The following is a 20,594-nucleotide window of genomic DNA, read 5'->3' on the forward strand; positions in this document are numbered from 1 at the left end:
CCTCGTCACGAAGCGAGACGTGTACCCACTCCCACGAGTCGACGATACGTTGGATAAACTGCGCAATGCTCACTTTTTTTCATCGTTGGATCTAAAGAGCGGGTACTGGCAAATAGAAGTCGACGAACGAGATCGGGAAAAGACGGCGTTTGTGACACCCGACGGACTCTACGAGTTCAAAGTACTCCCATTTGGTTTGTGTTCTGCTCCCGCTACCTTCCAGAGGATAATGGACACTGCTCTCCGGCCTCAAATGGCAGTCATGTCTTGTCTATCTTGATGACATAGTAATTTTTTCCACTACGTTCGAGCAGCACGTACAGACATTGAGAACGGTACTGGACGCCATTCGTATGGCCGCACTTACGATCAAGCCCGAAAAGTGCCACTTTGGATTCCGGGAGCTTCGGTTCCTCGGGCACATTGTCAGTTCTCATGGTGTCCGCCCAGATCCGGATAAAATCACTGCGGTTGAAAATGTTCCAAGGCCAAGAGACAAAAAAGCTATGCGACGTTTCCTGGGGCTTTGTGCCTACTATAGGCGCTTCGTTGAAAGCTTTTCCAAGATTGCGGAACCACTGACACGGCTTACGAAGAAGGGTGTACCATTTATCTGGCACCAAGAGCAAGAAGACGCCTTCTCTGAGTTACGACGGCGTTTGCAGTCACCTCCCATACTCGCTCATTTTGACGAAGATGCCAAAACAGACATTCATACGGACGCCAGCAACGTTGGCTTCGGTGCTATTCTTGTTCAATGGCAGAACGGGGAAGAAAAAGTTATTGCTTATGCAAGCCGCACTCTGTCGAAAGCTGAGTATAATTATTCAGCTACGGAAAAGGAATGTCTCGCAGTTATATGGGCCATCAGTAAGTTCCGTCCATATTTATACGGTAGACCATTCCGAGCCATCAGTGACCATCATTCATTGTGCTGGCTTGCGAGCCTCAAGGATCCTTCCGGAAGACTTGCTAGATGGAGCCTGCGTCTAGAAGAATATGACATCACCGTAGTCTACAAGTCTGGCCACAAGCACAATGACACGGACTGCTTGTCACGAGCACCAGTCCAGACCTCGTCTCCTGAGCATGAACAAGACTCCGCGTTTCTTGGAGCTGTGAATGTATCGGAGATGGCTCATGATCAGCGAATGGACCCAGAATTACTTCTGCTCATTCAATACTTAGAGGGGCAGCAAGTCGAAGTACCGCGAGTTTTCGTCCGTGGACTACGTTCCTACGTCCTCCGCAACAACGTTCTCTACAAGAGAAACTTTCAACACACCGGTAAAACGTTCCTACTGCTGATACCATCATCACTGCGAGCGGAAATTTTAGAAGCGTATCATGATGACCCATCGGCAGGTCACTTGGGCATTAGTAGGACTTTGGCGAGAATCCGCCAGAGATATTACTGGCCAAAATTGATGGATTCAGTACAGCATTACGTAAGATCATGTCGAGAATGCCAAAGACGCAAAGTACCACCCCTAAAACCAGCAGGTCTTCTGAAACCGATAGAGCCACCGAAAATTCCGTTTGAGCAGGTCGGAATGGATTTGCTAGGACCATTTCCTATGACATCGTTTGGGAAGCGCTGGATAGTTGTAGCAACCGACTACATGACCCGGTATGCCGAGACGTCATCTCTCACAAAAGGAACGGCAAATGAAGTGGCTCAGTTTTTTGTGACCCAGATAGTGCTGCGACATGGCGCACCTAGAGTCCTTATAACTGACAAAGGAACTGCGTTCACTGCCAGACTAGTGCAGTCTGTCATGAAGCTAACGCACACCGACCACAGAACTACTACCGCATACCATCCGCAAACTAACGGGTTAACTGAAAGGCTGAACAGGACGCTTGCTGACATGATCGCGATGTATGTGGACGTCGAGCATCGGACTTGGGACACCATATTACCGTATGCTACATTTGCATACAATACCGCAGTACAAGAGACAACCCACTTCACGCCATTTCAACTTGTTTGTGGTCGGACAGTAATAACGACATTAGACGCGATGCTGCCTGTCAACAGCACGATTAAAGAGGACCCTGGCATAAGCGAATATGTAGAAAGAGCAGAAGAAGCACGACAACTAGCACGGAACCGCATCATTCAACAGCAGGACGTCGACGCGCACCGTTACAATCTAAGACGAAGGGATGTTCAGTACTCCCCTGGAGACCAAGTGTGGGTCTGGACGCCTGTACGTGCACGTGGCCTATCAGAAAAGCTTATGCGCCGCTATTTTGGCCCTTACAGGGTTCTTCGTCAGCTAGGCCCATTAAACTACGAAGTGATCCCTGAAGGTCAAGTATGCACAACACGACGCCGGAATCTCCCGGAAGTTGTACATGTAGTACGGATGAAACCGTACTACGACAGGAACTCAACAAGTGAACTGACTGACGTCGTCTAACACAAGGACAAGTCCTATTGTTTAGAAACTGTCAACCGGCTCTACGCATCGGGGCGATGCTTGCTAGGAGGGGGACTAATGCCACAGCTCGAACATCGCAGAAGACGCTGCCACAATTCGCGTTCGTAAAAGCCGCCAAGCAAGTAGCAAGAAAGCCGCGCCATGGAACGCCGTCCTGCACGCGCCACGATGCTACGCCACGGGACCGGCACGAGACTCGAGGGGCAGAAGAAGAGACCGACGAAGTTAAAGTCAGCGAGCAAGAGGCATTCTTGGCTGACCATCTTTAGCTTTGAGTTTTCGGGCACAAGTTCGCCCTAAATAAAGAGTTTATATAGTACCAGGTGCTATATTTATTCGTAACAATATATATATATATATATATATATATATATATATATATATATATATATATATATATATATATATATATATATATATATATATATATATATATATATATATATATATATATATATATATATATATATTTGCATAGATCGTTCTGTTTTGACTGCAACTTAAATTTAGTCGCTGTTTTTGCTGCCGTTAGTTTTTATGCACGCCATTAATTTGAGGGCCCATTGAGAGTTCCTTACTTTGTGACCTCCTGATTTTGTATGTATCATGTAACCCATTCTTTGTACATGCAATAATAGTGAGTAAACTTGAATAAACTTGAATAAACTTGTGTTGGTCCGCCTGAATACCATCATGTCTAACAAGGTGGCCAAAAAACATAAGTTCGTCATAATCAAAATGAATTGTTTCTGCTTTCCGCGATAGGCCTGCGGTTCGAATTGCCGCAAAGGCATATCAAAGCCGGTGCTTGTGCTGCTCAAACGTTTCTAAAAGACAAGGACGTCATCTAAGTAAACAGACACGCTTTCACTCAAGACCTGATAGCACTGTATCCGTCATTCTCTGGAACGTCGCAGGAGCAGAGCACAGGCTGAATGGTAGTGCTTTGAATTCGTACAGCCCATCAGGATTTAGCCATGCTTTTTTTGCGGTCACGTTCATAAACTTCGATCTGCCAATAGCCGCTGCGTTGATCCATGGAGGAGAAATATCAAGAGTGTTGCAGGCGGTCTACTGTGTCGTCCATGCGTCCATGAGAATAAACGTCTTTCTTTTTTACCTGTTTGAGTTTATGGCAAACGACGCAAAATCTAAGGGTGCCATCCATCTCATTCGCCAGTACGATGGGGGACGACCATGGACTGGTCGAGGATTGTATTACGTCGTCGTCTAGCATCGGCCTCACTTGATTAGTGTATGGCCTCTTGTTCCTTTTGTGACACGCAGAAGCTGTGCTGACGTATGGGTCGTTAAATAGGGTCAGTTATATTCCGTTTGGTTCTTTGCACTCGCCTCTCGCTTGTTGCGCGACATTTGCTGCTTCCGCCAAGGAAGCCGAAGACGAGAACTTTGCATCTGCTGGCACCTTGAGGAAACGACCGCTCCGACATCATCTGGATATAAAGACGTTTATTCGTTTCTCTTCTCTTCCTCCTTTCACTCTCCCTGCACCCCTGGTTCTATCCCCTGTCTCCCCATTCAACCACTCTTACAGTCCAATCGTAACGCACCACTCTTACAGTCCAATCGGAACGCCCAGATGTGTCTCTTCTCGCCACAACCTTGAAGACCCACCGCCTCTTGCCCACTCATCGGTTCTCCGCCGTCGCTCAGGTTTCTTTCACACCGGTTCCCGGAATGGTCGACGACGGCGTTGCCAGGTCGTGGAAAAACGCCTCCGAGTAAGTTCCCGCGATGCCGCGCTGACAGGCCTTCAATAAAATTGGCCCTTGCGCCTATTCCGTCGCCTTCGCTGATTCTGATTGTCCGGCGGACGCGTACGTGTACCTTCCACGTGTACCTTCCACGTGTGCCTTCCACGTGTACCGGCCACCTGCAGCCTGGCTTGGTCTTCAGTAAGGCGCCATATTTGAGCCCGACAGGGGCACGGGAATTGTCACGTCCTTTGGGGCCAGCAGACAGTCCTCTTCCCGCATTCCGGTGGCCCTGCTTCCTTGTTGGCGAGGGGTCGCCGGTCGCGGGGTGGGTAACATAAGGTATTCGGGGAACGCACGAAGTTCGAGCCCAACAGGGTCTGTTAATTCGCGGCTGCACGTCGATGTTTGCTTTATTTTGAATGTAGACGCGAAACAGTCGCTAAACATGCAGAGAAAACAGTGGATTTGGTCTTTCTGCACACATGGCAGCTTCGCATTGACATCGACTGTAGCGGGTATTGTGGTGTCACCTTTGATGTTTGCGGAAATCAGAGCAATAATTGATCATGGTACATCATATATCATGATTCCGTGGGCCTTTGGCGGACGCCTTGAAGCGAAAACCAAGATGCATCATAGTCAAGCAACAGAGAAGCAATATATATTTGAGCCTGACGCAGTTACCCATCAACCCGGTTCTGCATGACGTATTGTGTGTGCACGCGCCTGTTCAAAGCCATGGAATGTTTACCCAAGAAATGCCGTTTCCCCTGGCATTCATTCGTAGATGTGTAACTAGTTACCTTTACAGTTCCGCGATCCTAAATAAAACGGTGGTGTTCCCACGTTCCTCCCAAAAGAAACTATAGTTACAGGCACGCCGTTCCTTAGAACGCCGTTCCCTACACGCAAACGTTGAAAACGTCTTCGTTTAGTGTTTAGTCGAAAGAATTCACACCAAGATTGTGTTAAAGATGACATTGAAACTACAAAAATGTTATCAAAAGAGCTGATTACAATATTATAGACGCCATCTGCCTGGTTTGCACACCCTGGAATGCACCACTCTATATGCTAAAGCGTAGAATAGCACTAAATAAGTGCTACGGCACCCTAAAGACAGACCACGGCAATTTATTTAGGTCAATAGATGCCACTGAAGTTTCTTTTGACAATTTCATATTTTCATTTTATTTATTAATAACATAACCATTACACTTTGCCTTGGGGGACACGACCAAAGGCTAAATAAACGCCTGAACTAGGTCGTGTCACCCTGGCAGCAAAAGCATAAACACACCAACAAGAATTTGTTGTACAGAGCACACTGGTACATAATAATCCAGAATGATAACAGGAATAAAGAAAATTAAAAGTTCACAAATATATAAACACAGCTGTCTTAAAGTGATAATGATTTAGCGAACGTGTACTCATTTTGAGCCACAAAGAAACTTAATAAAATAAAAATAGTCTCTCACGGCTATTGCGAGAGAAATGCACAAAAACATAATCAACATTCACTAGAAAACAAAATCGATAGGACTGGGCACGCTTATGTACAGAAGGAGAAACATACGAGCATACCAATCAGAATTTTTCAACTTTCGTTATTTATCCGAAATAGTGGACTTGGGAAAACCGTAGAAAACCCTCAAATCTAAATTTTTGGTTCCTCGGCTTGGCTTTCCACTGGCCCCACTGCGCGTGACGTTCAAAGTGCCGGTACTGTCGAACGTATTAAGTAGGCAAGCAACGATCGTATGTGTTTGGCTCGAAAATCAGAGGTTTGCTGGCCTAAAACGATGGCACATAACTGCGGAAATTTCGACCATCTGGCGTTCTTTAACGTGCATTGAAATCGCACAGTACTCGGGCTCGTTATTTAGCCTTCACGAAAATGCGAATGCCACGGGTGGGATCAAACTCGCGACCTTCGGGTCAGCAGCTGACCACCACAACCACTGTTGCACCAAAACGTAAACGGCAGGGCTTCGCCGGTGTCCCTGACGTAAAAATTTTTTAAACTCTGCGCATTAGGAAACATGTGGCTACTGAAAGTTTACATAAGTAATGAAGCAGAATACAGTTGTTTACGTTATGTGCTTGCCCGACTTATCCTGCGCCATCTGATCGCATCACCTCTGGAGGCCTCTCAAGCTCAAGCCTAGCCTAATGAAGTGGAACGCTAACGCCTAGTTTATTGGCAAACTGAAACACTCCTATAGAGGAAGAGTGAATAGGTTGGTGTACAGCAGCGCCCAATTGTGCGGCGACAGGATTGGCGAATAGTATCGGAGAAGTAAGAGCCGTCTTTTGCTGGATGCGCTGCTTACTGAACCTCGAAAAAACTTGGTAAAAACCAGTTTCCGAACTCTAAACAAACAATAATGAAGGTCGTTTTCAGCTAGAGTCACGACACAAATGGTGCAGTGCGATCATGTTTCCGCTGAGCATTTGCTCTTCTAGCTTTCGTCCTCCGTGCTTGTTGCGTCTCTTAGCATGATTTACGGTTTACGTACATGTCTACGGCACTCGATAAAAAAACCGCTAATCTTGTATTCTGTGACTCATTTATTATTTCACTCGAAATCGCGAGACATTTCTACTATCAGGCACTCGACAGGAGCATCTCGGGACCATAGAAATGCCATTATTTATCGATATTGTAAAATAATCGCTGTAGTGGCCTTATACTGAGGGCCTTCTACGATGAACCACAAAAAAAAAGATGGAAAAGAAGAGCAACTCTGTGGTTAGAGTGAAGATTGCATGATTAACACACACTCTTTTAGATCATACCATTGGCTCGCTTCATATGCTGTTACAGGAAATACATTCTGAGTCAAGACCAAATCGCGGCTATCTTTCTTGGACCAAAATAAAATTAAAAACAGTGGCAATATTCTCCGTCACGTGGTCGTGAGGTTCTCCGCTTGCTTTCTGCATTTTACAGCGAAATATGTTATGAGATCACAACTCGGGTCACGCGCACTTGTCCGCCGCCGCCGCCGCCGCCAGTGACCATAACCATATCGCGTGAGATTAAAGGAAGAAAAAAAAGCTAGCACCAATGACACTTTGTGGCTCCAATGCGAGTGCGCCGGGAGCGAGACCAGTATTCCGCCACTGAACCACACCGGTGCTTGGGACTTGCTGGCAAAACTGCCTTAGGCAGGCTTGATGTCGCCAAAGTCATCGCGTTAATATGACTTGCAGAGAGTTTTAAAAGAGCGAAAAAACCGCCAGTCGTCGCACAATGCGAATAGCTTACCGAATGAGTCACCCAATCTCCCAATCTATTTAAAAAAGCTTGTTTTTGATCACCTAATAGCTGTGGTGCATACCCACTTCAGGTATAGTTTCTCATCGTCGTCAGCCACTGCATGAACAATTGACGCGAAATTCCTCGTAAATGTTCAGTGGATACGACGGTTCTCAGAAGAATGACGAGAATACCATAGCGAATGCCGGCCTACTGAAGCCAAAATTATAATATTATACCCTAGTAGGTATCAAGCAAGTGTGCTTGCAGTAGTTACCCTATGAGTGTTGTGAAAGGCTTTGAAAGGTCGCTCTTCTAGCTTTCGCAGTGACTGTGCGGAGGCCGGGCGTTTTTTGATCCCCTTCATGCCATGCAGTTATTAGGAACAAAAAACACACTGACCTGACGGGCCGACTGAGCCTCTTCTTATCGGGTTTCATGCCGCAGCGGTGTTCGACGTGGTCGTCCTCCATGGCTGCTGCTTGTTTGTTTGTTTGTTTGCTTGTTTGTGTCCTCTAATCCATGGCTCATACCCACTCTGGGGGATTGGCCAAGAGAACATATAGTCTCATATGGACGATAACTGCATTATTGCTTACAACGAGAAAAAAGGGAGGGGGGGTTGGGGGAGTTGTATCGTGAAAACAGTATGTTAAAAAAAAGAAAGGAACCAAAGATTTAGATAGTGATAAAAAAGAATCAACAAGAAAGTAGACACTAATAGCTACAACTTGATTTTAGGAGCCGACCAGACAGCTGGTTTTGCCAAAGCCGATTAATTTGGTATGTCACGGATTTATCCAGAATTTAAAGTTACTTTTCGACCCGTTTTTGTTTGGGGGGGGGGGGTATCTGTTAACGTGGTGCTCGCACGTTTCTTCGTCTTCGTCGTCTGCCAACTGCCAGTTGACCGTCAGGTGCAGGAAATTGCATAAAACGCGCGCATGATATTGACTGCCTATCGTGTACATGCTGTTCCTAACATCTCTGTGGACACCCCATTGGCGACATCTGACAAAGCTATGTATTAGCTAAAAATTCTCTCAAATTGGGCCATGGCACTTGTACCATGCAGGTTAACCTTACGTTCACTAACAAGGCATATAATAATACACTACAACGGAATACATTATCTACTCCTCTATTTCTGGAGCAAGCTCCCTGGCTGTCGAAAAATAGCGGGCAGCTCATTAAGTAATAGCAATGCGCAATTCTGCGCTCAGAAAGAAATAAATAAAAGGAAAAGACAGCGAGGTAGAACAGTGTTCAAATGAAGAACAGTGAATACACGGTGATAACAAAATTAGGATTCAGTCAATATTGTCTTCTTACCGCCACATTCACCGATCTTCGACACAGACAGGTGCGAAGACAACAGAAACTGCGGAAGCTCTAGCGACGTTCCTGCTACACGCAACAGACGAAATATTCGGCTGTATACGGCGGCACACGATAAACAACTTAAATTAGAAATGGCGAAGTTTGCTACTACGCCGCGCAAGCTTACAAACCGAGAAAATGGGAAATGATGAAGACTAATGTTATTTATTTTAGGTTGTTTCTAGTAGAAGCACTAGAACACGGAGAATGTACAAAGCGGCGCGCGAATGCGTAAGAGGAGTGAGGGCCTTTCGCGGTGTACTCCCACGCCGCAGCGCTATGCTGCCCTTGGGTAACAGAGTTCCGCCTCTGCTTTCCAAGCACCGCTCACTCCATCTGCAGGAGTTCAGCACTTCTTAGGGTTCCTCGATGCGCGCGCCTTCTTTTGCCGCTTTGGAGGGTGGCATAGTGTTTCATAAAATAATACCTAGAGGGGAATCTGGCGCTAGTGTCTACGCGGGCTCCTTCAGCGGCGCTTGTACCCCATGGGAATTATGGGAAATACAGGCTTCGGATCTGCGCTAGATGGATTACGTTCTTAAGACTCGACGCTTGTTTGCTGAGTGTAAAACAAAGTGACATGAAGTTCAGTTTAATTGAAACTTGCTTCATTTTTTTTGTACGCAAGCTTAATTGCAAAAGGTTTTTGCGACTAGGCGATAGAAGTGAAACTTTGACAAATTTAATCGTCAGGGTATGCATTGCTTTGCCATTTCGTTCCAGATTTGACATCAAGATGCAATGAAACATTCTTTGGAACATTTCAAAACAAACATTTTTGTTTTGCCCTCGAAAGTAAGCAGTATCCATTTATGGTAATAACAGCACAGTATTAATTGAGAAACACTTAACGTTTCATATTCTGCGGTGCCAGGTGTGTCGGTTCAAGTGGTCTCCCCCAACGCACCTCTCGTTTTGTTGTGACGGTGAGCCAGAAGAGCATGGGGGTGCGTCTACTTCGCGTCGCCTTGCAGTTTATTTCAACGAGTTTTTGCAAGACACACTAACAACAAACGTGAACTCGATGTAATATTCTGCACTGGCATAGGACGCTACATCTATGCGCAGCGGTGAGTAGACGATGCTTCCTTTAAACTGTCTAACACAACTTATACAGCACTAGCGTTGCAGTAAATTGAGAGACCTAGCCGTTTAGAGTATCTTTGAACAACAAAGGCGCAGCTTCAGTCTTTTGCCCCCACTCCACTACCCAGTCTACGCGAAGACCAAAACTGAAACTGCAGAAAAAGACCCGTAGACAGTTCACTGGCAAGCGCGATTCAATCCGAAGCCTGTTCTTCCCATAATTCCTATGAGGAAATGCGATGGCAGCGCCACATTTTTTTCCAGGTAATATTGTATGAAACTCTATGAAGAGTGGAGACAACCGCGTCGTCTGCTACGGAGTCCGCAATCACGATGCCTTCTCCGCAAGGCGCCTGCAGCTGCGATGGCCTGCCAACGAGTGTTGCGCGGCTGCATGCAGAGTTTGTATATTGTTGTTTGTAGAGTTTGTATTTGTATGTAGTTTGAATAAAGTGCGCGGAATGTTAAAGTCCCGCGCATATAATCCAGAGGGCTCCCTTCGTTTTGTCCTCGAGAAGGGGTCCTTTACTAGAGGAACTTCGAGCTCCATGGTTACAAGTTTTTACTCGTTGTACCTACACCTTTACGAAACGAGATTCTGCACACATGTAATGATGTGCCAACATCTGCACGTATGGGTGTCAGCCGTACATTCACCAGAATTTATCTAAAATACTACTGGCCAAAACTGTTAGCATCAGTTCAGCACTATGGTAAAACTTTCCGTCAGTGTCAAAGACGCAAAACTCCATCCGTTAAACCTGCAGGCCTCCTCCAATAGAAATGCCGGATGCCCCATTCTAAGAAGTCGGTCTGGATCTCCTAGGCCCGTTTCCGACATCGACTGCACGCAAGAAGTGGATAGTCGTAGCCACGGACTATCTCACTCGTTACGCTGAGACTGACTCGCTGTACAGTGCAACAGCCCTTGAAGTTACCAAGTTCTTCATCAACAACATAGTCCTCAGACATGTTGCACCCAGTGTCGTAGTTACAGATCGTGGCACAGCTATCACCGCACACCTAATCAAATGTCTGACGCGAATGACCCATACAGACCAGAGAAGAACAACGGCATACCATCCTCAAACAAATGGCCTAACGGAGTGCCTGAACAGAACTCTGACTGATATGCCCTACGGGCCCTGAGGGTATTCTAATAAATAAATAAATAAATATATGTCGACGCCGAACATAAACTGTGGGATGAAATATAGCCCTACATCACGTTCGCATACAATACAGGCATTCAAGAAACAACGCGGGTGACACCACATGAACTTGTATTCGGCCAAACAGTCACCACTGCACTGGATACCTTGTTACCACTGAATGATGAAAGCAGAAATCCACCAGACCTAGACGACTTCTTGCAAAAAGCCGAGGCAGCACGACAGATGGCGAGATACAGAATACGCCGCCAACAGCGTATCGACTCCTACCGGTACAATCAGCGTCGTACCGAAGCGCATTATCAACCAGGTGACAAAGTATGGATACGGACCCCAAGCATCACCGTGTACTTTCTGCAAAACTTTTTAGGTGATACTTCGGGCTTTACGAAGTACTCCATGGTGTAAGCGATGTAACGTACCAAGTCAGATCTGCTACACACGGGAGCTCTAAATGCCGCAACCCTACAGAGGTTGTACATGTTGTGCGGGTGAAGCCTTACTATGAAAGATCATCGGAAAACCGGTGACGCCTACCACCAAACTATTCATTGCCTGACGCATCGGGACGATGCGTATGAGGAGGGGGATCAGGCCGCGACATCTTGCCTGCATTGAAACAAGGCGCCCATCACCGCGCGCACAGGGACATACATGCGCGCCATGTAGTGTTGCGCAGAAATGACGATGATGGCATGAGCACCCAGCTGGACCCGGCTGATGTGCGCCACGCGCTCGGGACTTCTCTTGAAAAGGAAAAAGAAGGTGGACATCTTTGGTGTTCGACTGACACGTTCTACGACCATAGTCACTTGGAGTTGTGGGCGCAGGTTCGCCCTTTAATAAATACGTTTTATCACACCCCCGAGTCCTTCGGAATTGCTAAAGTATCGTTAAAATGAAGCGGCCGCACGGCTTTACAACAACGAGCAAGGAAAGTACATTTATTATAAGGCACTTTCAAATGTCATAGCTTTATTTGGGTGATAACTTTATTATACTGCAAAAAAGTGATATAACTGACTGCAAGTTAACCGCAGCGCATGCCTTGCTTCCACTTCTGCTGTTTCTCGTTGTTTCTAGCTAGCACAGGTGAATGCGCAACTTTACTTGTGCATAAATTGACATCAACATTTTTTCCAGAGAAACCCTGTGTTGCTCGCATGCCTGCCCATTGCCCTTCACCCTTTTTATTTATTATTCAGTTGCAGCTTTGAGAGGGGACTTCCGGATGAACAAGTTGTCTGTCCAGGAACGTGATTCCTTTAAAGTCTTCTTCACAAGATATGAGCAAACTCATAACCTCACCGCTCGGATAACGCAAGTTCTCACCAACCGTAACATACTCCTTCCGTGCAGTTAATAATGCGTGTTCATGGTTCACCGAGTCCTTCATTGCATCCCTGCACTGCCAACACTTCGTTTTCTTCAAGAGTACTTACACGAAAAATCCACCTATATGGTGCAAAATGCCGCCTCTATTGAAGTCAACGCTTCGATGAAAAGAATTTCTCTATAATCAATTCCCTCTACAGAATCTCCACAACACTCTATCTTCTCTCGGGAAATCATGTCAACCAAGTAATGTGAGCCATCATTTTTAATACATGAGCATGTTGGCTTGTGCAAAAACTGTTTGACGCATACAAGCTTTAAAGCGCGTTTCATGTCGTAGGCGCTAAGAATGGGCACCCGGGTGGACGTACGGACGGACAGACACACGGACGAATGCAGGGACGGAGGCACAGATGCACGGACAGATGAATGGACGTACATCCGAACCCAGGGACGTACGAACAGACGGACGCATGATTGTACGTTCATCGGATGGACGGAAAGACGGACGCACGGAAGCACGGACGGACTGATGGACACTTCGCACCATTCGTCATTATTCCCTTCGTGAATATGCTATGACAATGTTTTTTATTGACATGCAATGCAATGCAACTGGCTACGACAACTACGACGACACGCGACGTACGACCCACGGCGTAAGAGGCTTTGCCCCTAAAAGAAATAGTTGAAGGTGCCGGCAGCAACAAGTGCACAACGTAGGCGCACATCTTCGTGCAATTGCAGCTTGTGTACAGCAAAAGATTAAGAACAACGCATTAGGTGTTATCCAGATTCAACGAGTTAAATACGCATGTACGCAGCATGCGAATGAACGTGTATTGCACCCGGTGCACTGGACACCGCAATTAGATACGATCAGAATCAAAATTTTCAACAGTCATTGGCGCCCTTCTGTAGCCGACGTAAAAGAGTCAATCACATCAAGATTTATCGCGATTCAAAGTGCCCGTGTAACAGCGCTTTAACTTTATAACTGTCGAAATGCTCGAATTGCATAACTTACGGTGCACAAACACGAATGGTCCATAAGTTGCCTTATGTCGCGCTTGATTTTTACAAGCCACAAGAGTCGCCTTTTCAGATCTTTCGCAAATATGAACATCCTGTAGCCATTTCGCAAGTGATTTGTGCTCTGAGGCTCGCAACATCCGGGCATTTTGCCCAAGAAAATGCCGCGTACGTGGCTCACTCCCACGACGAGACAGAGGGAGCCGAATGGCGGCCACCGAACGGCTGGTGGCACTCACCTCTTCAAAGAGTGGTTCCACCCTCCGAGGGGGCACGCGCATCGAGGAACGCTAGCACCACTATTCGCTGAGCGCCATCACGAGGTCATGAGTGAGTGAGTGAATGAACTTTATTTGGTCCAGCAAAACGCGACAAAACGTGCACCTGGCTAATCACACTACGGAACCGACAAGTCTAGCCTGCCGGCCCAATACAGGACGCGCTGGACGGCCAGGATTTGATCTTCGATAATGGAACTTCGCAGGAGCGTGTCCCACTTTTCCTTGTATCGGGCCCAGTGACCGACACTTCTGAGCACTGGCTCTGTGCGGCCCGCAGAACGTAAACGGCGAGACGCTCCGGCGACTCGCTTCACCTGCCGCGAGTGCGTGCTGCTCTCTCTAAGAACCAGGTCCGTGTGGCCCGCGGATCCTAAACGGTGATACGCTTCTGCAACTGGCTTCACCTACCGCTGGTGCGTGCTGATCTCTCTGTCCAGCGGGTCCATGGGGCCCGCGAAAAGTAAACGGCGATACGCTTCCACTGGTGGCTTCACCCGTCACAAGCGCGTGGCGCTCACTCTGAGCACTGGGTTCGTAAGGCCCGCGAAACGTAAACGGCAATGCGCTTCTGCAACTGGCTTCACCCGCATCGAGCGTGTGCTGCTCTCTCTGAGCACCGGGTCCGTGTGGCCGGCGAAACGTAAACGGCGATAAGCTCCTACCTATGGCTTAACCCGCCACAAGCACATGCTGCTCTGTCTGAGATCTGGGTCCGTAGGGCCCACGGAACGTAAATGGCGACACGCTTCTGGAAGTGGCTTCACCCTCCGCGAGCGGGTGCTGCTCTCTGTGAGCACCGGGTCCGTGTGGGACGCGAAACGTAAACGGCGATACGCTACTGCCGATGGTTTCACCCGCCACAAGCGCGTGTCGCTCTCTCTGAGCACCAGGCCCTTGTGGGCGGCGAAACGCAAATCGTGATACGCTGCTGCAGCTGGATTCACCTGCCGCGTCCGCGTGCTGCTCTCTCTGAGCACTGAGTCCTTGTGGCACTAAAAAAGTACTTCACGGCGAGAAACTCATTCAACTGGCTTCACCCGCTGGGAGAACTTGCTGTGAATTCTGAGAACCGGATCCGTGTGGCTCACATAGGTTCACGTGCAGCCTTTCGAATGATTCGCAAGAGAAAGAATCTAATTTTTTCTCCATTTTCTCGCTCCTAGCTCCGCTTCACTCTGCCAGTACTACTATTTAGCCCAGCTGGTTAGGATCGTGGGGTGCCTGCCACCTCCTGAGGAACTTCTTTCCTTCTGCCTCGTTCTGCCCCCCTCTCTCAACCATGAGAGTTGCCAAATAAAGCTTCGTACGCGTTGCCAGAGCGAACAGGAGGACTGAGATGTAGAATAGAGCACGTGGTGGTTCATGATAACGTTGATTGTTTTTGTTCACACTCCCAGTGCAACGAAACGCTCCACTCCTTAAAAAGGCCCTCAGAGAATGCACCAAAAGTGGGGAGTTCTATGCAAGCATGTTACGTCTTGATTGCAAGTAACGGGAAGCAGGCTATCGAAGCAAGTGCATTTAAATATTTATTCAAGCGCGTGGCAGAAGCAACTTACGCTGTGGTCACTTCATAATGTCCAGGGTTCGACAGCATTCATAATGTCCAGGGTTCGAACAAAGTTCGTCTTGCGAGAAAATGTCATAGTTCAACAAAAGATAGTGTCGTCATTCGTAAATAACACAAAACAACAAATGATGTTTCGGCGCCGAATACCTTGATATGGGGCGCTGAAACGTCGATTCTGTATTTTTGTGTTTTTCTTGAACCTTATAAGATTCATGTATCAAAGGTTTTGTAGTTACGGAGCTTGCGTCCTTTTTTTGCAGTTCTGCATCTAAAAAATGACACGGAAACTGTGGCCGCACATGATACGATGTCCATTGAACAAAGTGTATTTACGGATGTTGCGTCCTTTTTTTGCAGTTCTGCATCTAAAAATGACACGGAAACTGTGGCCGCACATCGTACGATATCCATTGAACAAAGTGTATCGAGCAGGGAACATTTTCATAAATTATTCGTATATAAAAGTTGCGTGGAAATCAAGATGGCATGACGCTTCGCTGCTAAAATTGAAGCTGTAACTGCAGATCAACCGCCATGCATATACCGAACCAGCTGGTTTATAAAAGTTAATAATACAGTAACAAAGGAAGAAATAGGTGCTATATGTCGTCATAATAAAATAATGGATTGATTGAGGCCCATAGAATGTAAATGGCGATACGCTTCTCCAACTGTCTTCAGCCGCCGAGAGTGCGTTCTGCTCTCGCAGAGCACTGGGTCCGAATGGCATGAGGAACGTAAATGGTGATACGCTTCCGCAACTGGCTTTACTCGACGCGAGCGCGTGCAGCTCTCTCTGTGAACAAGGCCTGTGTGGCCTGCAGAACGTAAACAGTGATACGCTACTGCAACTGGATTCTCTCGCATCGAGCACGAGCCGCTCTCTCTGTGCACTAGGCCTGTGGAGCCCGACAAACCTAAACGATGGTACGCTTCTGCAACTGGCTTCACCCGTCGCGAGCGCATGCTCCTCTTTCTGAGAACCTGGTTTGCGTGGCCAACGGAATGTACATGGCGATACGTTTCTCCAACTTTCTTCACCTACTGGGAGTGCGTGCTGCTCTGTCTCAGCACCGGGTCCATGTTGCCCGCAGAACGTAGTGATATGCTTCTGCAACTAGCTTCACCTGCATCGAGCGCGTGCCGTTCTCTCTGAGCACCGGGTCTGGTCAGCACACGGAACCCAAACAACGTGTTTGCAGCGACAAACATTTCCAACTGGCTTCACCCGCCACGAGTGTGTGCTGCTTTCTTTAAGCACAGAGTCCGTGAGGCGCGTGCAACATAATTAGCGATAAGCTTCTGCAAATGGCTTATTCCGCCGCGAGCGCGTGCTCCTCTCTGTGCACAGTGTGCGTGTGACCCGCGGTAGGTAAACGAAGATATGCTTCTGCAAACGGCTTGACCCACCGCGAGCGTGTGCTGCTCTCTCTGAACACCTGGTCCGTGTGGCCCGTGGAATTTTAACAGCGATACGCTTCTGCAACTGGCCTCACCAGCCAGGAGCGCGTACTGCTCCCTTTGAGTACTGGGTCCATTTGGCCCGCAAAATGTAAACAACGATAAGCTTTTGCAACATGCTTCACCAGCCAGGATCGATTTTCGCTCTCTCTTTGCGCAAGGTCTGTGTGGGCTGCACAACGTTAACAGCAATATGCTCCCGCATCTCGCTTCACCTCTCGCGAGTGCGTGCTGCTTCCTCTGAGCACCGGGATCGTGTGTCCCGCAGAACGCAAACAGCTATACGCTTCTGCAACTGGCTTCACCCGCATCGACCTCGTGCTGCTCTAAAGGAGCACCGGGTTCGTGTGGCCCGAGGAACGTAAACGGCGATACGCTCCCGCGACTGGCTTTACCCGGTGCGAGCGCGTGTTGATCTCTGAGCACCAGGTCCGTGTGGCCCATGAATTGTAAATGGTGATACGCTTCTGCAAATTTCTTCACCTGCCACGAGTGCGTGCTGCTCTGTGTGAGTACCAGGCCCGTTTGGCCCGCAGAACGCAAAACGGTGATACGGTTCTGCAACTGGTTTCACCCGCCGCGAGCGCGTGCTGTTCTGTCTAAGACACGGGTCCGTGTGGAAGACGGAACACCAACGGCGATATGCATCTGCAACTGTCTTCACCCGCCACGAGCGCGTGCTGCTCTCTCCGAGCACCGGGTGCATGTGTCCCGCGGAACGTAAATCGTCGTATGCTCCTGCCACTCGTTTCACCTACTGCGAGTGCTTCTGCTCTCTTTAAGCACCGGATACGTGTGGCACGCGCAAAGTAAACAGTGATATGCTTCTGCAACTGGCTTCACCGGCATCGAGCGCGTGCCGCTCTCTATGAGCACCGGGTCCGTGTAGCACGCGGAACCTAAACGGCGATACGCTTCTGCAACTGGCTTCAATCGCCACGAGCGCATCCTTCTCTCTCTGAGCATGGGGTCCGTGTGGCTCGCGGAACGTAAACAGCAATACGCTTCTGCAGCTGGCTTCAGTCGCATCGAGCGCGTGCCGCTCTCTCTGACACCGGGTCCGTACGGCCCACGGAACGTAAACGGTGATACGCTTCTGCAATTGGATTCACCCGCCACGAGTGTGTGAGGCGCGCGGAATGTAAATAGCAATACGCTCCTGCAAATAGCTTATTCCACCGTGAGTGCGTGCTGCTCTCTTTGTGCACCAGGTCCATGTGGCCGCAGAACGTAATCGCGATATGCTTCTGCAACTGGCTTCACCCACATTGAGCGCGTGCTGCTCTCTCTGAGCACCGAGTCTGGTTGGGCCGCGGTAGGTAAACGAAGATGCGCTTCTGCAAATGACTTCACCCACCGCGAGCGTGCGCTGCTCTATCTGAGCACTGGGTCCGTGTGGCCTGTGGAACGCAAACAGCGATACGCTCCTGAACGTAAACGGCGATACGCTCTTACAACTCGCTTCACCTGTCGCGAGTGCGTGCTGCTCTCTCGGAGCACCGGGTCCGTGTGGCATGGGGAACGTAAATGGCGATACGCTCCTTCAACTCGCTTCACCTGCTACGAGTGCGTGCTGCTCTATCTGAGCACTGGCTCTGTGCGGCGCACAGAACGTAAACGGCGAGACGCTCCGGCAACTCGCTTCACCTGCCCCGAGTGCGTGCTGCTGTCTCTGAGAACCAGGTCCCTGTGGCCCGCAGAACGTAAATGGTGATACGCTTTTGCAACTGGCTTCACCTGCTGCTGGCACGTGCTGCTTTTTCTGTTCACCGTGTCCATGGGGCCCGCGAAACCTAAGCGGCGATACGCTCCTACTGGTGGCTTCACCCGTCAAAAGTGCGTGCCGCTCTCTCTGAGCACTGGGTTCGTAAGGCCCGCGGAACGTTAATGGCGATATGCTCCTGCAACTGGCTTAACCTGCCGTGAGCGCGTGTGGCTCTCTCTGAGCACCGTGTTCATGACACCCACGGAATGTAAATGGCGATACGCTTCTCCAACTGTCTTCACCCGCCGCGAGCACGTGCTGCTCTGTCTGAGCACAGGCTTCGTGTGGTGCGCGAAACCGGGTCCGTGTGGTACGTGAAACGTAAATGGCGATGCGCTTCTGCAACTGGCTTCAGCCGCCGTGAGCGTGTAGTTCTTTCTCTGAGCACTGGCTTCGTGTGGTCCCCAGAACGTAAACAGCGATATCCTCCTCCTACTAGCGTCACGTGCCACGAGCGCGTGCTGCTCCCTCTTAGCACCGGGTCGGTGTGGCCCTCAAATCTAAACGGCGATATGCTTCTGCAACTGGCTTCACCCACCGGGAGCGCTTTCTGCTCTCTCTGTGCACCAGATCCGTGTGGGCTGCAGTACGTAAACGGCGATACGCTCCCGCAACTCGATTCAACCACCGCGAGCATGTGATGCTCTCTCTGAGTACCGGGTCCGTGTGGCCCGCAGAACGTAAACAGCGATACGCTTCTACAACCTGCTTCACATGCCAGGAACGCGTACTGTTGTCTCTGAACACTGGGTTTGTGTGGCCTGAAGAACGTAAACGACAATACGCTCCTGACACTGACTTAACACGATGCGAGCGCGTGCTGCTCTCTCTGAGCACCATGTCCGTGTAGGTGGCGAAACCTAAATTGCGATACGCTCCTGCAGCTGGATTCACCTGCCGCGTGCACGTGCTGCTCTATCGGAGCACCGGGCTTGTGTGGCCTGCGCAACGCCAACAGCTATACGCTCCTGCAACTTGCTTCATCTGCTGCAAGCGCGTGCTGCTCTCTTTGTGTACCAGGTCTGTGTGGCCCGCAGAAAGTAAACGATGATACACTCCCGCAACACGCTTCACCTACCGCGAGTGCGTTCTGCCCTCTGTGAGCACCGGGTCCACATGGCGCCCGGAACGTAAAATGGTGTAACGCTTCTCATACGCTTCTGGTTGTTTCGCGGTAGGATACGCTTCGGCAAATGGCTTCACCCACCGCGAGCGCGTGCTGCTTTCTCTGAGCACCAGGTCCGATGAAATGTAAACAACAAAATGCTCATGAACGTAAAGGCGATATGCTACTTCTGCTTGCTTCACCCGCCGCGTGTGCGTGCTGCTCTCTCCGAGCACCGGGTCCGTGTCGCTCGCAGAACGTAAACGGCGATACGCTCCTGCAACTAGCTTCACCACCGCGAGTGCATGCTGCTGTCTCGGAGCACCGGGTCCGTGTGGCCCGCGAAACGTAAACGGCGATACGCTCCTTCAGCTCACTTCACCTGTCGCGAGGCGTGCTGCTCTTTCTGAGCACTGGGTCCGTTAGGCCCACGGCCCGTAAATGGCAATGCGCTTCTGCTACTGGCTTCACCTGCATCGAGCGTGTGCTGTTCTCTCTGAGTATCGGGTCAGTGTGGCCGGCGAAACGTAAATGGCGTTACGCTCCTACCTATGGCTTCACCCGCCACAAGCGCGTGTCGCTCTGTCTGAGCGCTGGATCCGGAGGCTCCACGGAACGTAAATGATGACACGCTTCTGGAAGTGGCTTCACCATCCGCGAGCGGGTGCTGCTCTTTGTGAGCACCGGGTCCGTGTGGGACGCGAAACGTAAACAGCGATACGCTCCTGCCGATGGTTTCACCCGCCACGAGCGCGTGTCGCTCTCTCTGAGCACCAGGCCCTTGTGGGTGGCGAAACGCAAATCGTGATACGCTCCTGCAGCTGGATTCACCTGCCGCGTCCGCGTGCTGCTCTCTCTGAGCACTGAGTCCTTGTGGCACTAAAAAAGTACTTCACGGCGAGAAACTCATTCAACTGGCTTCACCCGCTGGGAGAACTTGCTGTGAATTTTGAGAACCGGATCCGTGTGGCTCACAT

At 49.3% G+C, this 20,594-nt stretch overlaps 2 protein-coding genes across 2 annotated transcripts in view; both read right to left on the reverse strand.

Moving 5' to 3' along the window:
- The window catches only part of LOC142776785 (uncharacterized), a 31,332-nt gene extending 23,420 nt beyond the window's left edge, over positions 1-7,912 (reverse strand). Inside the window, exon 1 of the mRNA XM_075881142.1 lies at positions 7,833-7,912. Within this exon, the coding sequence (XP_075737257.1) occupies positions 7,833-7,903 (71 nt within the window). The 5' untranslated portion in view covers positions 7,904-7,912. The remainder of the gene's footprint in view (positions 1-7,832) is intronic.
- Positions 1-20,594, reverse strand: part of LOC142776786 (uncharacterized) — a 104,954-nt gene that overhangs the window by 57,600 nt on the left and 26,760 nt on the right. The window lies entirely within an intron of this gene.

Source organism: Rhipicephalus microplus, chromosome X (genome assembly GCF_043290135.1).
Source record: "Rhipicephalus microplus isolate Deutch F79 chromosome X, USDA_Rmic, whole genome shotgun sequence".
In the NCBI taxonomy this organism is placed as follows: domain Eukaryota; kingdom Metazoa; phylum Arthropoda; class Arachnida; order Ixodida; family Ixodidae; genus Rhipicephalus; species Rhipicephalus microplus.